The 17,142-nt window shown below is 41.5% G+C and overlaps 1 protein-coding gene across 2 annotated transcripts; it reads left to right on the top strand.

The window, feature by feature from the left end:
• The first annotated feature begins 2,146 nt into the window (after window positions 1-2,146).
• LOC134445630 (oocyte zinc finger protein XlCOF6-like) lies at window positions 2,147-10,760 on the top strand. 2 transcript variants are annotated; one of them, XR_010034316.1, is made up of 4 exons: window positions 2,147-2,317; window positions 6,054-6,311; window positions 7,661-10,037; window positions 10,116-10,760. XR_010034316.1 is itself a non-coding variant. In XM_063194682.1 (3 exons), the coding sequence occupies exons 2-3, from the start codon at window positions 6,062-6,064 to the stop codon at window positions 9,544-9,546; spliced, it is 2,136 nt and encodes a 711-aa protein (XP_063050752.1). In that variant the 5' UTR covers window positions 2,147-2,317; window positions 6,054-6,061; the 3' UTR covers window positions 9,547-10,760. The 2 variants fall into 2 exon arrangements, 1 of the variants encoding a protein (XP_063050752.1); XM_063194682.1 differs by having other exon boundaries at window positions 7,661-10,760.
• The last annotated feature ends 6,382 nt before the right edge of the window (window positions 10,761-17,142 follow it).

Genomic DNA, 17,142 nt, shown 5'->3' with positions numbered 1-17,142 from the left:
CACAATGAAAATCAATGGAGTTCAATGAGAGATGGTGACATATTTGCTATTCGTAGAGCAATACATTTTTAACTTCCTGATGTAATCAATGATAAAAGCCCTCACACACCAGCAGCCCAAGCAGCAAAACACGTTTTCTGAACCAATTGACACGTTTTTTAACGGTGCCATTTAGGTGTTGAATAAAACCAACGTGTCAAACACGTTTGTGGAACGTTTTTTTTGACACGTTTGCAAAAACACCTTTTAAAAACGTTCAATACACGTTTAGGTTTAGTGTCAAATGACACGTGAAAATACCAACGCATCTGACACGAAATCTGAACGTACAAATCTGGTGTCAAAAGACACGTTTCTTAAAACACTGATCTGACACCAAATTCAAACATGCAGTTTTGGTGTCAAAAGACACGTTTTTAAAAACACTGATTTGACACAAAATCTGAAAGTACATATTTGGTGTCAAAAGACACGTTTTTTAAAACACTGATCTGACACTAAATTCGAACATACAGATTTAGTGTCAAAAGACACGTTTTTTAAAACACTGATCTGACACTAAATTCGAACATACAGATTTAGTGTCAAAAGACACGTTTCTTAAAACACTGATCTAGCACCGAAGTCCAAATTGTTTATGTCTGAACTGGATGCAGCTGTGCAGCTCGCGCCGCGGTTGTGGCCGGTTGCTAGGCGACCGCTCTGATTAACTGAAAACTCACTTCTTTTGCCGGACCTGACAGATCTTCACCCTCTTGATTTCTCCGTAAACTTTGACTATTGTATCCGTCATCTTTCATATTTTCACCTTCTTTGACTTTACCCGCATCCTCTTAACTACCAACTATCAACCCTCCTTTTGACAATTTCTCTTTCTGGATCGACGACGTGAAACTTCAAACGTGAAACTCCGGTGAGTTGTAATTAGCATTTCGCTAATAACATTTGCTCATTGGAAACAATGGGGGCTTTTTGACTGTAATGAAAGTGGTTTCCATACTTATAGCCTACCGTTACAAACATTGTTTGTACTAGACTATTATTTAAGATTACTACAGGTGCCACCTCTGTATCATTTTATTAAGGTGAGAAGACATAGAAGTATGTTAAGATTTTGTTTCATATTTCATACACGAGTCCCTTGAACCCAACGGACATTACAGTGAAATCCTCGCGACCAGCAAAGCATGATTTTAGAGTGGGCTCATGCAGCTGCGGCCCATTATGATTTGTCATGAGTGAGCATCAGTTGTTGAATAAGTTCTTCTTTTCATGTTTCAGGTGAAGCCAACTCAAGCGTCCTCTTCAACATTGACAACAGAAAGCCCAGACTGCACTCTCCAGCCCAAGTCCAAGTGGCAGCTTGTTTTTGTTTTCAAATAAATACATGCATTACACATATGCATTTGTTCTTTTGCATAACTAGGCTAACTAAGGCTATAATAATAACAGTAGTAATAATGGTAATGGCCTCATAAATGCTATAGGATAAAGCATAGGCCAAATTTTAAGCCCCTAACAGAAAAACAAGCCCATATGGTGCTGCGGCAGGTTTATTTTTGGTGTCAAAAAGAGGTGTTGAACACGTAATAAAACCCAAATGTACACCTTATTTGTACGTCCGTGGACGTGTTTTTCCGAACGTGTTGTTTGACACCATTATGAAACGTTTAGAGAACGTGTTGGACACCAAAAAATAACCCTTTCAGAACGTGCTGAGCACGTAATCGGGAACCTACAAATTAACCATATCTGAACGCAATTCTGAACCTATTCTGAACCAATTCTGAACGTGTCACTCACCAAAAATAAACGTTAAAAAAACGTGTTGGGCACGTTAATTTGCTGCTTGGGAGCATGCATTTGAATAAAACTGAGTTGAATAAAACTGAACAGTCATTTTTCCCTATGTGAATTACCTTTTTTGTTTTGAATTTGGGTGTATTAAATGGTTATTGTGGGCCATGTGCGATTCACTGTGTAGAATGAATGATCATGTTAAAAAAAACAAACAATTTTTCCCTTTTTTTCTTGACCAACTTTGTGCCTTGCAGAAATATTTCGTATAGTCCTTGGCGGACTAGTGGGCCTAGATAGAGACTTTTTGTAAAGTGATTCCTCCTCCCTATGTCGGACTTTTGTTTTGACATTGTGGTTGGATTTTTGTTTATAGTATTCTCTATCCTGTTCGGACTTCATGATTCCGCCAGTGCAGGCGCGAACCTTCAGCTGTGCAAGGGACAAAGGTTACCGTTTTCTTTCAGAATTCCCCTAGTTCTGCGTTGTTACTGAAAACCAAACTGTGGACAGACAGCCGGTAAGACCGCAAACCGTGTAATCAGCGACTTGTCATTCGCCACTTCTTTTTGCACATCACTAACTGTCCAATGGAGTCAGTGTCCATAGTAGCCTACTGCAGGCCTACACCGTAGTCATTGTATTGTTTGGGTCAATATGATTGCAATCTGCTTCGTTTTGCGATGTTCGGTGGCGACCTCCCGGTACACAGACTGTGTTTTGACGTTTGACAGACTGGCGTGGCGTCAGACAGAACGTCTGCGTAGCCTGTAACGCTGCATTCCAGAAAGTTTTCCAACGGGGTCCCACCTAAACAACCCAGAAACTGAGGTAGAGCATTAAAAAACAGACACAGAGGCGTAAGCGTAACAAAAACACAGTAGGGATAATTCCTATGACAGCTAGCCAACATCATGTGAGCAAATGCTATCGTAAACAAAGATTTATAGTATCAGCCTATCAAGAGGACTCCCCAAAGCAGAAACGTAGGCCTGTCCTCCTTGGGGGTGTCGTGCCAAAAAGTGAGTGCCTGCCAGAACACGAGTGCCCTCTTTGAAACCAATGACATTTTTGAGAGAAAATTATACCATTTCTTGCAGAATGAATTACATAATTTATGAACTAAAAATATGCTTATGAAACATTACTCGTCCTGCACTTAATATGAGCTATTTGAATGAAACTGTAACATTTGTTATGACAATTCTTCGATTCTTTCATGGAAATAATACTGAAATTGTAACCAGTTCTTTGTAATACTTCCAGAAGGAATGTAGATGCTTTATTGATAGGCTTTCCATCTTAAATTGTGTCAGATTTATCTGCAAAAATGGGTAAAAACTATCTGAAAAATTGGTCATCGGTTTCCATTGGTTTCAATGAGGGCACTCGTGTTCTGGCAGGCACTCGCTTTTCGGCACGACAGTGGCGTGTGTGGGAAGATCCATTCATGGAACTTCTTTCCAGAGGAATAAAGTTTAGTTTCACAAACAAACACTGTAGAACACATGGGTTACTGTAATGTGCACTTGTTCTCAGGGATGGGGCTCATGTTTTGGCGTTTTTAAACGAAAATTAAATGTATGGTGGAGATCGTTTTTCATATTGGCATATTGTTCATTTTCTGAATCAGCAGAGTGTCCCAAGTATCATGGTTATGAATTGTGTCCTTGGTGTTTTTTTCATGCCAGAGACAGACGAAAGCATACAGGTTAGCCAATTCTTTTGGGAAAATGTGGGCTATATCTGGTTTAATGAAGTGCTGTTACCTCTGTGTATATCAGACAGATTCAAAAATGAAAGCCTGAAAGGACCCCTTTCCAATGATAGACTATTATCAATACCCCCAACATGAGCCTAAAGCAGATAAACATCTGATCTGATCATCAAAATGAAATTGATCATTGATGTATTATTTATTACACATTTAAAAACTAACTCACCAAGCTGCTGTACAGTGTCTACTAAAACAATAATACAATAACAGTAAAGCAATTAAGCTGCATAATAAAATATTTTGCAGCATAAGGGCAGCAAGCATTGAAATATACAGTGAGTCCAATATGTATTTGATCCCTTGCTGATTTTGCCGGTTTGCCCCCTTATAAAGACATGATCAGTCTATAAATTTATGATAATATGTATTCAAACATGGAGAGACAGAATATCAAAAAGAAATTCAAGAAAATAACTTAAAATAATATATTTTAATTTATTTGTATTTAATTTAGGCAAATAAGTATTTGACCCCTCTAGCTTAAGAAGATAAAGTGCTTTGTGGCAAAGCCCTAGTTGTCTAGCACTGAGGTCAGATGCTTCTTTTAGTTGATGACAATGTTTGTGCATATAGTAGAACATATTTTTCTTTGCAGATTATCTCTAAAACATTAATAATTTGTGGCTGTAGCTTGGCAAATGGGAGGTTCAGTTCTCTCCATAGAATTACTATAGGTTTAATATTTGGAGACTGTCTAGGCCACTTCACAATTTTTAATATGCTTCTTATTGAGCCACTCCTTCGTTGCTTTGACTGCATGTTGTGTATTATTGTCATGTTGGGAGATCCAAAAATGGCCCACCCTTCAGTGTAGTGGTGGAGGGAAGGACGTTTGCACTCAGGATTGCACATTAGATGTCTCCCTCCATCCATTCGTTGACGATGTGAAGTCGTCCTGTGCCTTGGCCAGATAAACACCCTCAAACCATAATGATACCAATTTCATGCATGATGGTGAGGAGGGTGTTCTTGGGATCATAGACAGCAGTACTCTTTGTCAAAACACATTGAATTGTGTTAATGCCAAACTGCTTGATTTTGTTTTCATCTGACTACAGCACCTCCTTATCATATCCTAAACCAGTCTGATGTCCGTTGGCAAACCTCAGGTGGGACTGCACAGGTTCCTTCTGAAGTAGAGGTACCATGTGTGCACTACAGGATTTTAAACCTCTGTGGCATTAAGTGCTACCAGTAGTTTTCTCAGTGATTTTGGTCCCAGTAGCTTTGATATCATTGCCTAGTTCACCCCGTACAGGTTTAGGGTGCTTTCTTCCTGTTCTCTTGATTATCAAATCCCTACAAAAGGTCAAATTTTGTATAGAACCACAGACAGCCTGATGGATAGTCATTTTGAATTCCTCACATTTTGAAAGAAATGCATCAACAGCTGGGTCATTAATACCCAGTCTCTTTCTTGTGGCTTTGCAGCCCATTTAATCTTGTTCAGATCTAAAATCTTGTCCCTGATATCATTTAACCGCTCTTTGGTCTTTCCCATGCTGGTGAGGTTGGAGTGTGACTGATTCACTCATACTATGGACTGATTCTGCTGATTCAATGTGTCTTTTATGCATGTTAGTATGTACAGGTGTCTTTAATTCAGGTGACAAGTTGATCGGAAGTGCTCATCTGGTCTGTGGGCCCGGAACTGTAATCAGTTGGCAGGGGATCAAATACTTATTTTGCTCGATGAAATGGAAATAAATTAATATATATTCTTTTAAGTTAATTTCTGGATTTTCTTTTTGATATTCTGTCTCTCCATATTAGAATACATATTATCATAACAATTATTGACTGATCATGTCTTTGTTAGTAGGCAAACCAACAAAATCAGCAAGGGATCAAATACTTATTGGACTCACTGTATTTGTCTAAATTAAATAATTGAGCTTTATGCAAAGTTTACGGACCTTGAGACCGTTTCATATGGCCTTCGACATAATTTTAATGTTTTGCAGCGTCATATGAGAGGAATCATTTTGATACTTTAAACAGTGGCTTTAAACCTAGAGATGGTGGCCAGAGTAGGCATTGCAATTATGCTGCCCATTTCCAAATTTTATATTTTCATTAACATTTACGAAGTAATAAAGTAATATTTACTGGACTAAGCAAATACAGCAAGCCTATTACAATTTCTGGGTGGCGGACATGGAGAGAATCGACCTACATGTATTTTATGTAGGAAAAATGCAATTTATTCATAATGAATAATTAAAAATTGATAGTAGTGGTAAATATTCATGAAAATCATTTTTGAATGGGCAGCATTCATTCTGGAAATAAACATCTTGAAATATTGCAAACTCTACCTTTAAACAGGGGGCATGCTGTTTTATGAGGCTGCGATATTTTTTAATTCCAGTGTGATGTCTTATCAGAGATTAGAATAGAGAATCTTTGGTCTTATTTCAATGAAAGAGGAAACAAAATGCTATAACGGACTTGCTATTGTACTTCTTTGTTCTTGCAGATCAAACAATGGATGAGAAGCCTGAATTGGACCAAGACACTAAAACTGAAGAGGATGAGTCATCTACTGCTCCTGACCCAGGGTTTCTGAAGATCGTCGTTATTAATGAAAATGGAGAAGAGGAAGAGGAAGAAGAAGAAGAGGAGAAGGAAGAGGAGGAGGTGGAGAGGTCATCTAGCGTTCCTGTCCCAGGGCGTCAGAGGATGATGATGATCAATGAAGAAGGAGAGGAAGAGGAGATGGAGTACAGCACAGAGGGTGAGTACAGGAATGAGGAAGCATTTACAGAAAGGAGTTGTTGATGTACTACACCTGTCTATTTCACATTTGGCATGCACAGTAGGCCTATTAGTGTAGTGCATGGCTGCTGAAAATTAACGCCAAAACCGCGATTCTGATGACTCTGTGGCCATCTTGAAAGATGTCCGTTTCTCACACGTTGACCCTAGAATCAGTTCATTAAAAAATTATTACATTCAAGTTTCAAGTTTATTTAGCCATATCAACCGTATAGAAATACAATTGCTAGGAATGCACTTTGGCGAGCTCACACCTCCAACAATACAACTAGAAGACTAAAAACTAGGGGGGCGGGGGATTATGAAAGAAAACAAGGGGGTACGTAAATTAGTAGTCAGGGAATGACATACAAAAACATTGAAGACATTGAAAAGTGCATTTCGTTTATTACCTTATTTGACAGGAGCCATGTATAAGACAATTGTGGTACTAGAGTTACTCAGCTATAAAGCTAATTAGCATCGGTGGTCCCTGGGCAGGGAGCTACTGAACAAACACACATTAAAAACATGCACAATACATGTCCTATTGTAGCCACTAGAGGTACACACTAGAGCAGCAACATCACACTAAAACAGGGTTTCACAAACTGGGCTGCGTGGCCTCCTACAAGGGGATGCGCGAGCTGAATTGTGCAATGGCTGATATGTGTGTTTTTATAAGGTATTAATTAACATGAAGTAGTTTTTAATTTTATGGTAAATTGTATGCTTGAACAAACATCAGTTCTATTGGAAATTAGGATTCCCAAAATGACTGCACAATTTGTGACGATTTGCGCAGTGAAACCATACTTAAGTGGCCATCAGCACACCAAAATATTTGTTCAGGGGGTGCGTGAACCACATTGAAATGTACAAGGGGGTGCACGGGTAGAAAAGTTTGGGAATCCCTACTCTAAAACATACATCATACTAAGACATAAAGACATACACTATCGCATGACATAAAAAGCAATACATATACAAGGATACACATACCATATGGCAATGCTTATTGTAATAAAGCACATTAGTGATCACATCTTTGGTTAGCTTTTATCCATGCCTTTAGTGATGCCTTAAATTGGTTGAAGTTAATGTTGTTTCTGATATGAACAGGAATTGCATTCCATCCCAACAGAAAAGGCTGATTGGTTGTACAGAACACAGTTACATTGTGCACAGTAAGCAAGAGAGGTGGGAATGCCAGGTGGTGGATTATCTCTAAAACGCATATGAATGCATATTCACGTGGCGGGCTTGTCAAGTAATGACCGTTAGAAAAGTATGACCTGCCTGAAAAATGTTCTGTGTTTTATGTTGCAGGTGAGGGTCAAAGTGTCCAATCTGATGGAAGCCGGAATGGAGACGACAACAGGAAAGGAAGACGTCGTCAAGCCAAGCCCACATTCCCATGCTCTGTTTGTGGAAAGAGCTTCACTCACAAGATCAACCTCACAAGGCATCAGCTGATTCATACTGGACAGAAACCATTTCACTGTGATCATTGTGGGAAGACGTTTAACCAGCAATCTAGCCTCAAGAAACACCAGACCATGCATTCAGGAGAAAAGCCATTTGAGTGCTCTGAGTGTAAAAAAAGGTATAGTTCTAAGCAAAATCTGAAGGTTCACATGCGCACACATTCAGGAGAAAAGCCCTACGAGTGTCCACAATGTGGGAAGAACTTTACTTACGAGAGCAGCTTCAAGAACCACCTGATGAAGCATTCTGGCGAAAAGCCATTTCAGTGCTCCAAATGTGAAAAGAATTTTATTTTAAAAAGTGAACTCAAGCAGCACCAGATGATCCATACAGGCGAAAAACCATTTCAGTGCTCTCAGTGCGGAAAGGGATTTAGACTAAAATACAAACTCAAACTTCACCTGAGGTCCCATACAGGGGAAAAACCATTTGAGTGCTCACAATGCGGAAAGAGTTTTAGTGAAAAGGCCACTCTGAAAAAACACCAGAAATTTCACACAGGGGAAAAGCCATTTCAGTGCTCTGAATGTGGAAAGACATTTGGCGTAAAGAGCAAGCTGGACATACACATGAGGATCCACACGGGAGAAAAACCATATCCGTGTTCCCAGTGTGGAAGAAACTTTCGCCACCTGGGTGACCTTCAGAAACATCAGAAACTCCATTCAGGGAAAAAACCATTTCAGTGTCAGTACTGCGGAAAGACTTTTGCCATAATTAGTTATCTCAAATCCCACGAAAGGGTTCACACAGGGGAAAAGCCCTTCGAGTGCTCTTTATGTGGAAAGAGGTTTAGTCATCAGAACAGTGTCAGCACCCACCAGAAAGCCCATACAGGGGAAAAGCCATTCGAGTGCACTCAGTGTGGAAAGGTATTTCGTCAAAAGAGCAATCTCAACAAGCACCTGAAACTGCATAAAGGAGAGAAACCATTTGAGTGCTCTCAGTGTGGGAAGGGCTTTACTTACAAGAGCTGCTTGAAGAAGCATCAGAAGAAGAAGCATTCTGGTGAAAACAGCAACCAAAAACTTGATAAAGAGCTACTTGAGGAAAAGAGTGGAAAGAGTTTTGGTCCTGAGAACTCTCAGGAGAGCAGTGTGAAGAGGGCGATGCCGTCCGAGGAGAGACGCTTTCAGTGCTCTCGGTGTGGGAAGACGTTTAACCACCAGTCCAACTTGAGAAAACACGAGGCAATCCACTCAGGAGAAAAGCCATTTCACTGTTCTCAATGCGGGAAGGGATTTACAGATGTGTGCAATTTCAAGAGACACCAGATGGTCCATTCTGGAGAGAGGCCTTTTCTATGTTCTCAGTGTGGAAAGGGATTTAGTGAAAGGAGCAAACTCAATGAACACCTGAGATCCCATTCAGGGGAAAAGCCATATCAGTGCCCTCAATGTGGAAAGTGCTTTGGTCAAAGGAGCAATCTCAAGAGCCACCAGAAATACCTCCACACGGGGGAGAAGCCGTTTGAGTGCTCTGAATGTGGAAAGCGATTTGGTTTTAAGAACAAGCTGGACATACACATGCGGACTCACACAGGCGAAAAACCGTTTCCATGCCCACAGTGTGGAAAGAACTTTGGTCATCAGCACGATCTCAAAAAACACCAGAAACTCCATACAGGGGAAAAACCATTTGAGTGTTCTCTTTGTGGAAAGACTTTTGCTTTAATCAATTATCTAAAATCCCATGAAAGGGTTCATACAAAGGAGAAACCCATATGAGTGCTCTCAATGCAGAGAGTTTTGGTCACTTTTAATGATTAGCAGATCCAGGTCCATTCATGAGATCCGCAATTTTCTGAAAGTGGAAGGAGCTTTATGGTTCCATGGGCAGCCCTATTGAACACATGTTCCGCTCTCACAGTGATTTGAAAGTCATGATAATCAGGCTGGTTCTAATGGCCTCCAGGAGATCCAGTAAGGGCTTCCGCACACCGGCCCCGACAAAGTGCTAAGCACTGCTCAGCTAAAATTTGATTCCATTGTTTTCAATAGAACCACGCACACTGGCGCCGATGTCCGTGGACATTGGCCGATGTCGGATAGCAATTAGAGACGAGTTCNATTTTGTCGGCNCCGCCCATTGACTATCAATGCAATGTTTGTGTGAAATTTGGTTTGGTGGTCCGAATTCTGTCGGAAGCAAAAGTGCGCCGCACTTTGTCGGAGCCGGTGTACGGAAGCCCTCATACTGCTGTCAGGCCGGGGTCCAGGTTAGTGGCATTAAAATGTGGTCCAGGTTAGTGGCATTAAAATGTGGTCCAGGTTAGTGGCATTAAAATGTGGTCCAGGGTTGTGGCATTAAAATGTGGTCCAGGGTAGTGGCGAGCTGATGCTTGTTCCTGCACCCAGCTCAGAGAACGACTCACCCTGATACCGGGCTGTGCACTTCACTGCATGTGACCACTTGTTGCCCGAATGAACCTGCTGACATCTGTACTGTCATATAGTTTCCCAGGTAAAAAAGGATTGGTAACACTTTACTTAACACGTCATGAACATGACATACTGTAATCAAAGAAGCTGGATCTATAACAAGAAGCGTCATTTTGTTTCCTTTCCGGTATCCACTTTATGTCGGGTGAACGCCCCTTTAGGAGGCCTTCGGTTAGGAGACCTTCGGAGTCCTGAGGTTGAGAATCAATGAAGTCCCCTTAGCGCTGTAGATGGCGGTAGCGCATGTCTTGTGCAAACACCTCAAAAAGAGAAGAAGAAGCAGGGGACAACGCCCCCTTAGGAGACCCAACTTGAGCACACGCTTTTGCATTGAGTGGGCGTGTTTTGCGTTATCTTCCTCTTATCCAGTATTTTTGCTGTAATGGTGTTTTAACGTTGTCATAACACAGTCCTGCATCAAATGGTAATGCATCCCGTGATGGTAAAGACAGCCCTAACCATGTTAACTTTTCATGACCATAAACCTTTTATGACATTGACATCATGTTTATGACTCGTCCATGTGTCGTGACTCTGTTTTGACGCTATTATGACATTGTTATGTTATGTGTATGACGCCGGCATCAAGGAAAGTGCAAGCAAAGTGTTTTCCAGTTTCCATTGTGAACTATCTTGGGCATTTTGGAAAGCATGCATTTTCTGTGTGAATATGCCCGACAGTGGTAACACTTAACAATGATGTCCTCTTCACAGCTTTATAAACACTTTAGAAATAATTCACTAATTATAAACAAAATGTTTACAAATATTTATAAATGGGCAAGAAATACTATGCTAACACAGTAGACACAGCACACTCACGGCGGTCCTGGAAGTTTCTCCTCCAAAGACCAGAAGGCATGAAACCACATAAAACTCACATAGTAGAAGTTGATTCCCACTCCACTGTGCGGTCATAGTTTGGTTATTACTCATTTACAAACACTTGTAAATGCTTAAATATGAATTGTTACAACATGTTAATAAAGTGTTTATAAAGCTCTGAATAGGACACATTGTAAAATGTTTCCCTCAGTTTGAGATTAAGTGCAGGAAAGGTCACCAGCATGGTCCTCTGCCATCAGATGTAAAGCCCCATACTAGAGATATTCTAGACAGAGATAAGTCATTCTAGTTCATTTCTGGTATCCACTTTCTGTCGGGTGAATGCCCCTTTAGGAGACCTTCGGTTAGGAGACCTTCGGAGTCCTGAGGTTGAGAATAAATGGAGTCCCCTTAGCGCTGTAGATGGCGGTAGCGCACTTCTCATGCAAACACCTCAAAAATAGAAGAAGAAGCAGGGGACGACGCCCCCTTAGGAGACCCAACTTGAGCACACACTTTTGCATTGGGTGGGCGGGTTTCGAAGCCTCTTTATTACTCCACCCTCTTTACTCCCCATACCATGCTGTATTTAGCCCCATACCATGCTGTATTTAGCCCCTGACCATGCTGTAAGCTTATTTAGCCCCATACCATGCCGTATTTAGCCCCATACTATGCTGTATTTGGCCCCTGACCATGCTGTCTTACGTTTCATACATTTGAGGCTGTCACCTGACGTCTTGTGTGTCACAGTGCCACCTTAATTTAAAGGAACGTTCATTATTTCAGGAAATAATTGGCGTATCTGTTGTTAAATCCTGATAAAATATGCAGGGTTTTTTTTTTCTATGGGTTTGCAATAACCAGTTTAACAGTATGGCCATATTTAATGTAGCCATGGATTAGCGCGTCTGGTACCAAATTAAGCACCATCAAATGTACTTAGAGAGCACTTTAAAAGCATAATCAAATATACTTAGAGAGCACTTTGCGATGAATGTAAAACTCACCAGAGTGCAAAACAGTGATCACTTGTGTCTTGATGCTATTGGCAGGGCTTGAGTTGTAGGGGGATGAGGGGGGATGCCATCCCCCCAACAATGAAAATGGTCTTAAATCGTCCCCGTCAATGAAAAATGGTCCTTTTTTTATTCACATATTGTGTTAAATTTGCACTTCCAACAACTACATTTTCAAAATTTTCTCGGGGGAGAAACCCCCTAACCCGCAATAATCTGAATCAATCTCTGACCATCTCCCCTGCTTTGTTTTTACAACTCGACCACTGGCTATTGGTACCATTCATGATGCAAAAACATGCTGATAATGCCAATGAAAGCGAAGTGAAAGTGAAAAAAGTGAAAGCCCATTGGGAAACTCCAACTCCCATTGTCATTGTGACACAGCACTCCACAACACACAAGTGCACTCTGCACACAACGCAATTGCATTTATGCCTCACCCCTGCAAGAGGGCAGCCCTCAGTGGCGCCCCACGGGGAGCAGTGCGGTGGGACGGTACCCTGCTCAGGGTACAGGGCGGGTTATGCTTCCTACTTGTGCCACAGAGTGAGCTTGTCGCAGCCATGATGCAGTTAATTATATCCCCGAAACGCGGAGCGTCGGGGATGTAATGGTTTTGCGTGCGCCGCCGCCGCCGCCGCCGCGTCCGCCGCCGCGTAAGGTCTTTCGTGTTAACGCGATAACTTTTGAACGGATGTTTGGATTTGTCCCAGATTTTTTGGGTGAATGCTCTAGGGCAGGTTCATGAACTGATTTGAATTTGGAGGTCAACACTTTCAAGATGGCTGAATTCAAGATGGCCGAATTTTTGTTTGGTCCATAACTTCTGACCGGGTGGATGGATTTGTCCCAGATTTGGTGTGTGAATGCTCTAGGGTAGGTTCATGAACTGCTTCGAGTTGGGAGGTCAACACTTTCAAGATGGCTGAATTCAAGATGGCCGAATTTTTGTTTGGTCCATAACTTTTGAACAGATGTTTGGATTTGTCCCAGATTTTTTGGGTGAATGCTCTAGGGCAGGTTCATGAACTGATTCGAGTTTGGAGGTCAACACTTTCAAGATGGCTGAATTCAAGATGGCCGAATTTTTGTTTGGTCCATAACTTCTGACCGGGTGGATGGATTTGTCCCAGATTTGGTGTGTGAATGCTCTAGGGTAGGTTCATGAACTGCTTCGAGTTGGGAGGTCAACACTTTCAAGATGGCTGAATTCAAGATGGCCGAATTTTTGTTTGGTCCATAACTTCTGACCGGGTGGATGGATTTGTCCCAGATTTGGTGTGTGAATGCTCTAGGGTAGGTTCATGAACTGATTCGAGTTTGGAAGACAACACTTTCAAAATGGCGGAATTTTCATTTGGCCCATAACTTCTGACTGGGTGGATTGATTTGCCCGGTAACACCTTATTTTAATGGTTCACCATTTCAGTGAATCTACCATATTAGGTACAGTGTAATAACCAATGTAACAATATTTAATACCATGTAATACTAGTGTAATACCAGTGTAACAATAAGCAATATCAGGTACAGTGTAATAACGAGTGTAACAGTATGCAATACCATGTAATATAGTGTAATACCAGTGTAACAATATGCAATACCATGTAATACCACTTGAGCACAAACACATGATGTAGGCTAAGTAAAAAAATTACATTGTATTAAATGTTGTTACACTGGTTATTACACTGTACCTAATGTGGTATATCCACTGAACCATTAAAACAGTATTACCATTTGCCCCATTTTTTGCTTCATTTTCACAATAGTCGTTTGGTTTTAAGCCTAGGCACGTCATGTCACGTCTGTATGTATCATATACGTTTACGAAATGGTGGACGGGAGTGGTAGGAATGATGGGGGACTGGAATCGTCGCGTTTCGGGGATATACCTTAAGCAGTCGAAGGCGACTGCACAGGCAGTCTAGTTTTGCTTTATGCCCTGTTTTGAAGCACGGTCTGCGCGATGTCATTCCACGCTCAAACTGCCTTCAATACAAAGAGTAACCTAGACATGTCGGTTGTTTTTTAGCATCACAGACTCGACGACAATGAAAATGAAACATTAAATCTTTATATCACGTGCATGTTTGATCGCACTGGCAGCCACAGTGGTAGTTTGGAACAAAGAAGTGGCTCATTTGTCGAGGACGAAGCGGAATGTTTCCTCGACCTCGGAACCACTGTTCAACTGTCCAAATAACTTCAGCGTCGTTGCAAGCGCATGTGTTGTCATTGGTTCGTGTAAATAAATCAAACCACAAAGCACGGGCAACTTATTTAATGAAGAGCCCACAGTCCGTAGACCGACGAAGGTTAGAACAAGGAAGTAGCGCTTGTTCTCGACTCGAGGACAGAGCAGGCTGGTCGAGAGGACCAATCAGAGACCTATTTTCGCCCTTTCACGCCGTCGCTCCCTGCGTCGAGACACAATTTTGGGGAGGTGCCCCAGAGTACCTGCGTGATGGGGGGGGCTTCACTACGTTAACTGCGCGGCTCACTGCATTACGACGCAGGGACGCTGGACTGGAGGCATAAACCACCCTTACCTCAGTCATGGAGGAGGATGGGGAGAGCACTGGTTGATTACTCCCCCCACCAACCTGGCGGGTCGGGAGTCGAACCGGCAACCTCTGGGATGCAAGTCTGACGCCCTAACCGCTCACCCATGACTGACAATGTAGGTGCTGAGACGCACCTAGAAGAAAATGAAACGCACATACGTACATGTGTAATACTTGGAAATGCTGCCAGTATGAAAATCGAAAAATGGTGGCCTGTTTCTTTAAAAAGTGAATTTCTGTATTATTTTCATGTTGAGTGGTGGTGAAATGGCTCTGGTTTGGTCATATTGTTTAATCTGAACAAATTTTAAAAATACTTTTGTAGAAGAAGGTACCGCACACTCTTGTCCATCGTGCTGCAATTTATTGACAATTTGTCAATAAATTGCAGCACGATGGACAAGAGTGTGCGGTACCTTCTTCTACAAAATTGATCTTGCACCCGCTACCTGCACCTCGAAACCTCTGGTGTGCGTTGGTTTCCTCCCTCAAAAAATACAGTACTAAAACACCAGTGGGTTTATACACAGTTGTTTACACCCATCATTCAATGTCATGGGCCAAGCGACCATCCTACGGCAATGAAGACAACATCCACTGTGGATTCTCCAGTGTCCCATTCATCTCTCTAAATCAATAAATGGTTTCAACTTGAGTTTCCTACTTGCAGCTAAAAATGATAATCATGATTATTTGGATCAAAATTGCAATTACGATTATTAATCACGATTATTGAACAATGTTTTGGCTTTAAAGTGATACTGCCCATTTTTTGAAATAAGCTTATTTTACACCTGCACTTGAGTTAAATGATAGGGTTTTACCATTCTCCTGTACTTTCAACCATTCTCTGGGTATGGCAGTGCAAATTTGACGTCTAAGCTAGCAGTTAACATGTAGATCACCCACTTGTGTATCTATAGATACAATCTATTTTTTTTTAAAGAAATCTCCATAAAATCTGCTACTTTCTGCTCTTTATTGTATTTATAGACATTTGCATTTCAAAATGATGTCCAATCACTCAGAAAACCGTAGGCCTAGGTGCCAGCCCCAGATAAGGCCATTTTTATTCACTACCATGATATTAGGGATGGCGAAAATTACAAAATATCTTAACCGGTAACTGAGACATTAACCGGTGGTTAACCGGTTAACCGTCAATCTTAAATGATATAACGTTAGCGTGCCTGATAGAATTTTTAAAATTGCATTTTTCACATAAGCCTTTCTTTTTGCTGCTCAGACAGGACCTGTCATGTCCAGCCAGTGTCGCCAGATGGAAAATGCTGAATTATCGTACCAAAACCTCAAAATTATAGTTTTTTGGGGGCTTTTTGGGAGGAAATTATTATTATAATTTATTACCGGTTATCCGGTGGCAGAAAATGTAACCGGTTATCGTTGATCCGGTCGACTATCGGTTAACCGGTTACTGGTTAACATCCCTACATGATATGGGAATATGACCTCTCCAGCAGGTTGAGCTGGTCTTTTTTACTTGCCCTCTCTTCTGACTCTTCCTTCTGCACTGTCTCTCCTCCATTCTCTCTCCAGTATCCTTTTTGCCCATGCACCTCCCAGTCCCATCACCATTTTCATGGTTTCTTCCCTGGACCCTGACATACCGTATTTAAAATGAAGAAGGCCTCATTTGCATTTTTTTTTTTTTAAAGTGATACAAACATACCAAGTTTGAGGATAGTTACGTTTCACGTAAAACGTTTGAATTAAAACCTGTCAATTTGCTGTCATTATTTTTCCTGCCACATGAAGTTGAAATTAAGACAACTAGGCTACTACAACCAACTGTGTTATAGCAGGATAATACTACGCTATATAGCAAGATAATGTGAGTGGCATGAGCAAAATTTCAACATATTGTTTTGCAGCAACATTGTCTTGATAGAGGCCTGGTTTTCTGTACAAAGATACTGATTGAAAGGCGCACAAGATGATTAATTAAGTCTGGCAGCCTGACGACACTTTTGCAATTTATAGTAGTTCTTGCCCTTTTGCCTAGACCGTGGTGGGGCTTTTGTTTTGAAAGACACGTCAGTTGTTACTACCGCAGGCACGCGACGACCACCTGTCTCACATTCTCAGAGTGACAACAGTGCCTGTGCTGTGCAGGCGAAAACTTTCTGCAGTGAGAGAGAAAGAAGTTATGGCCTTTTCTTCCAGCATTACCGAAGCCCTGCTTGATTTGATACCAAAAATAAGAGAATGAACAGAGAGCTGGTGAGGGCGTAAACCACGTCAATCACAGCTTCACATTCCAGGTGAGTGATGTATCTGTCTCGCTGACCAGATGTGTTTGTCGGCAGGGCTGTTAGCAAGGTTGCTGCAATTTCCCATTGTTAGCAACGATAATACCAAAAATATTGGATAAGAGGAAGATAACGCAAACCACGCCCACTCAATGCAAAAGCGTGGGCTCAAGTTGGGTCTCCTAAGGGGGCGTTGTC

This window comes from Engraulis encrasicolus, chromosome 3 (assembly GCF_034702125.1).
Source record: "Engraulis encrasicolus isolate BLACKSEA-1 chromosome 3, IST_EnEncr_1.0, whole genome shotgun sequence".
NCBI lineage: Eukaryota > Metazoa > Chordata > Actinopteri > Clupeiformes > Engraulidae > Engraulis > Engraulis encrasicolus.
The sequence above is the reverse complement of the archived record's forward strand: the minus strand, read 5'-3'. Positions and strand labels throughout refer to the sequence as shown.

Coding starts and splice junctions, on each gene's coding strand:
- LOC134445630 (XM_063194682.1), top strand. CDS start 6,062: ATGGATGAGAAGCCTGAATTGGACCAAGACACTAAAACTGAAGAGGAT. Junction 6,312..7,660: donor GATGGAGTACAGCACAGAGG/GTGAGTACAGGA, acceptor TTTATGTTGCAG/GTGAGGGTCAAAGTGTCCAA.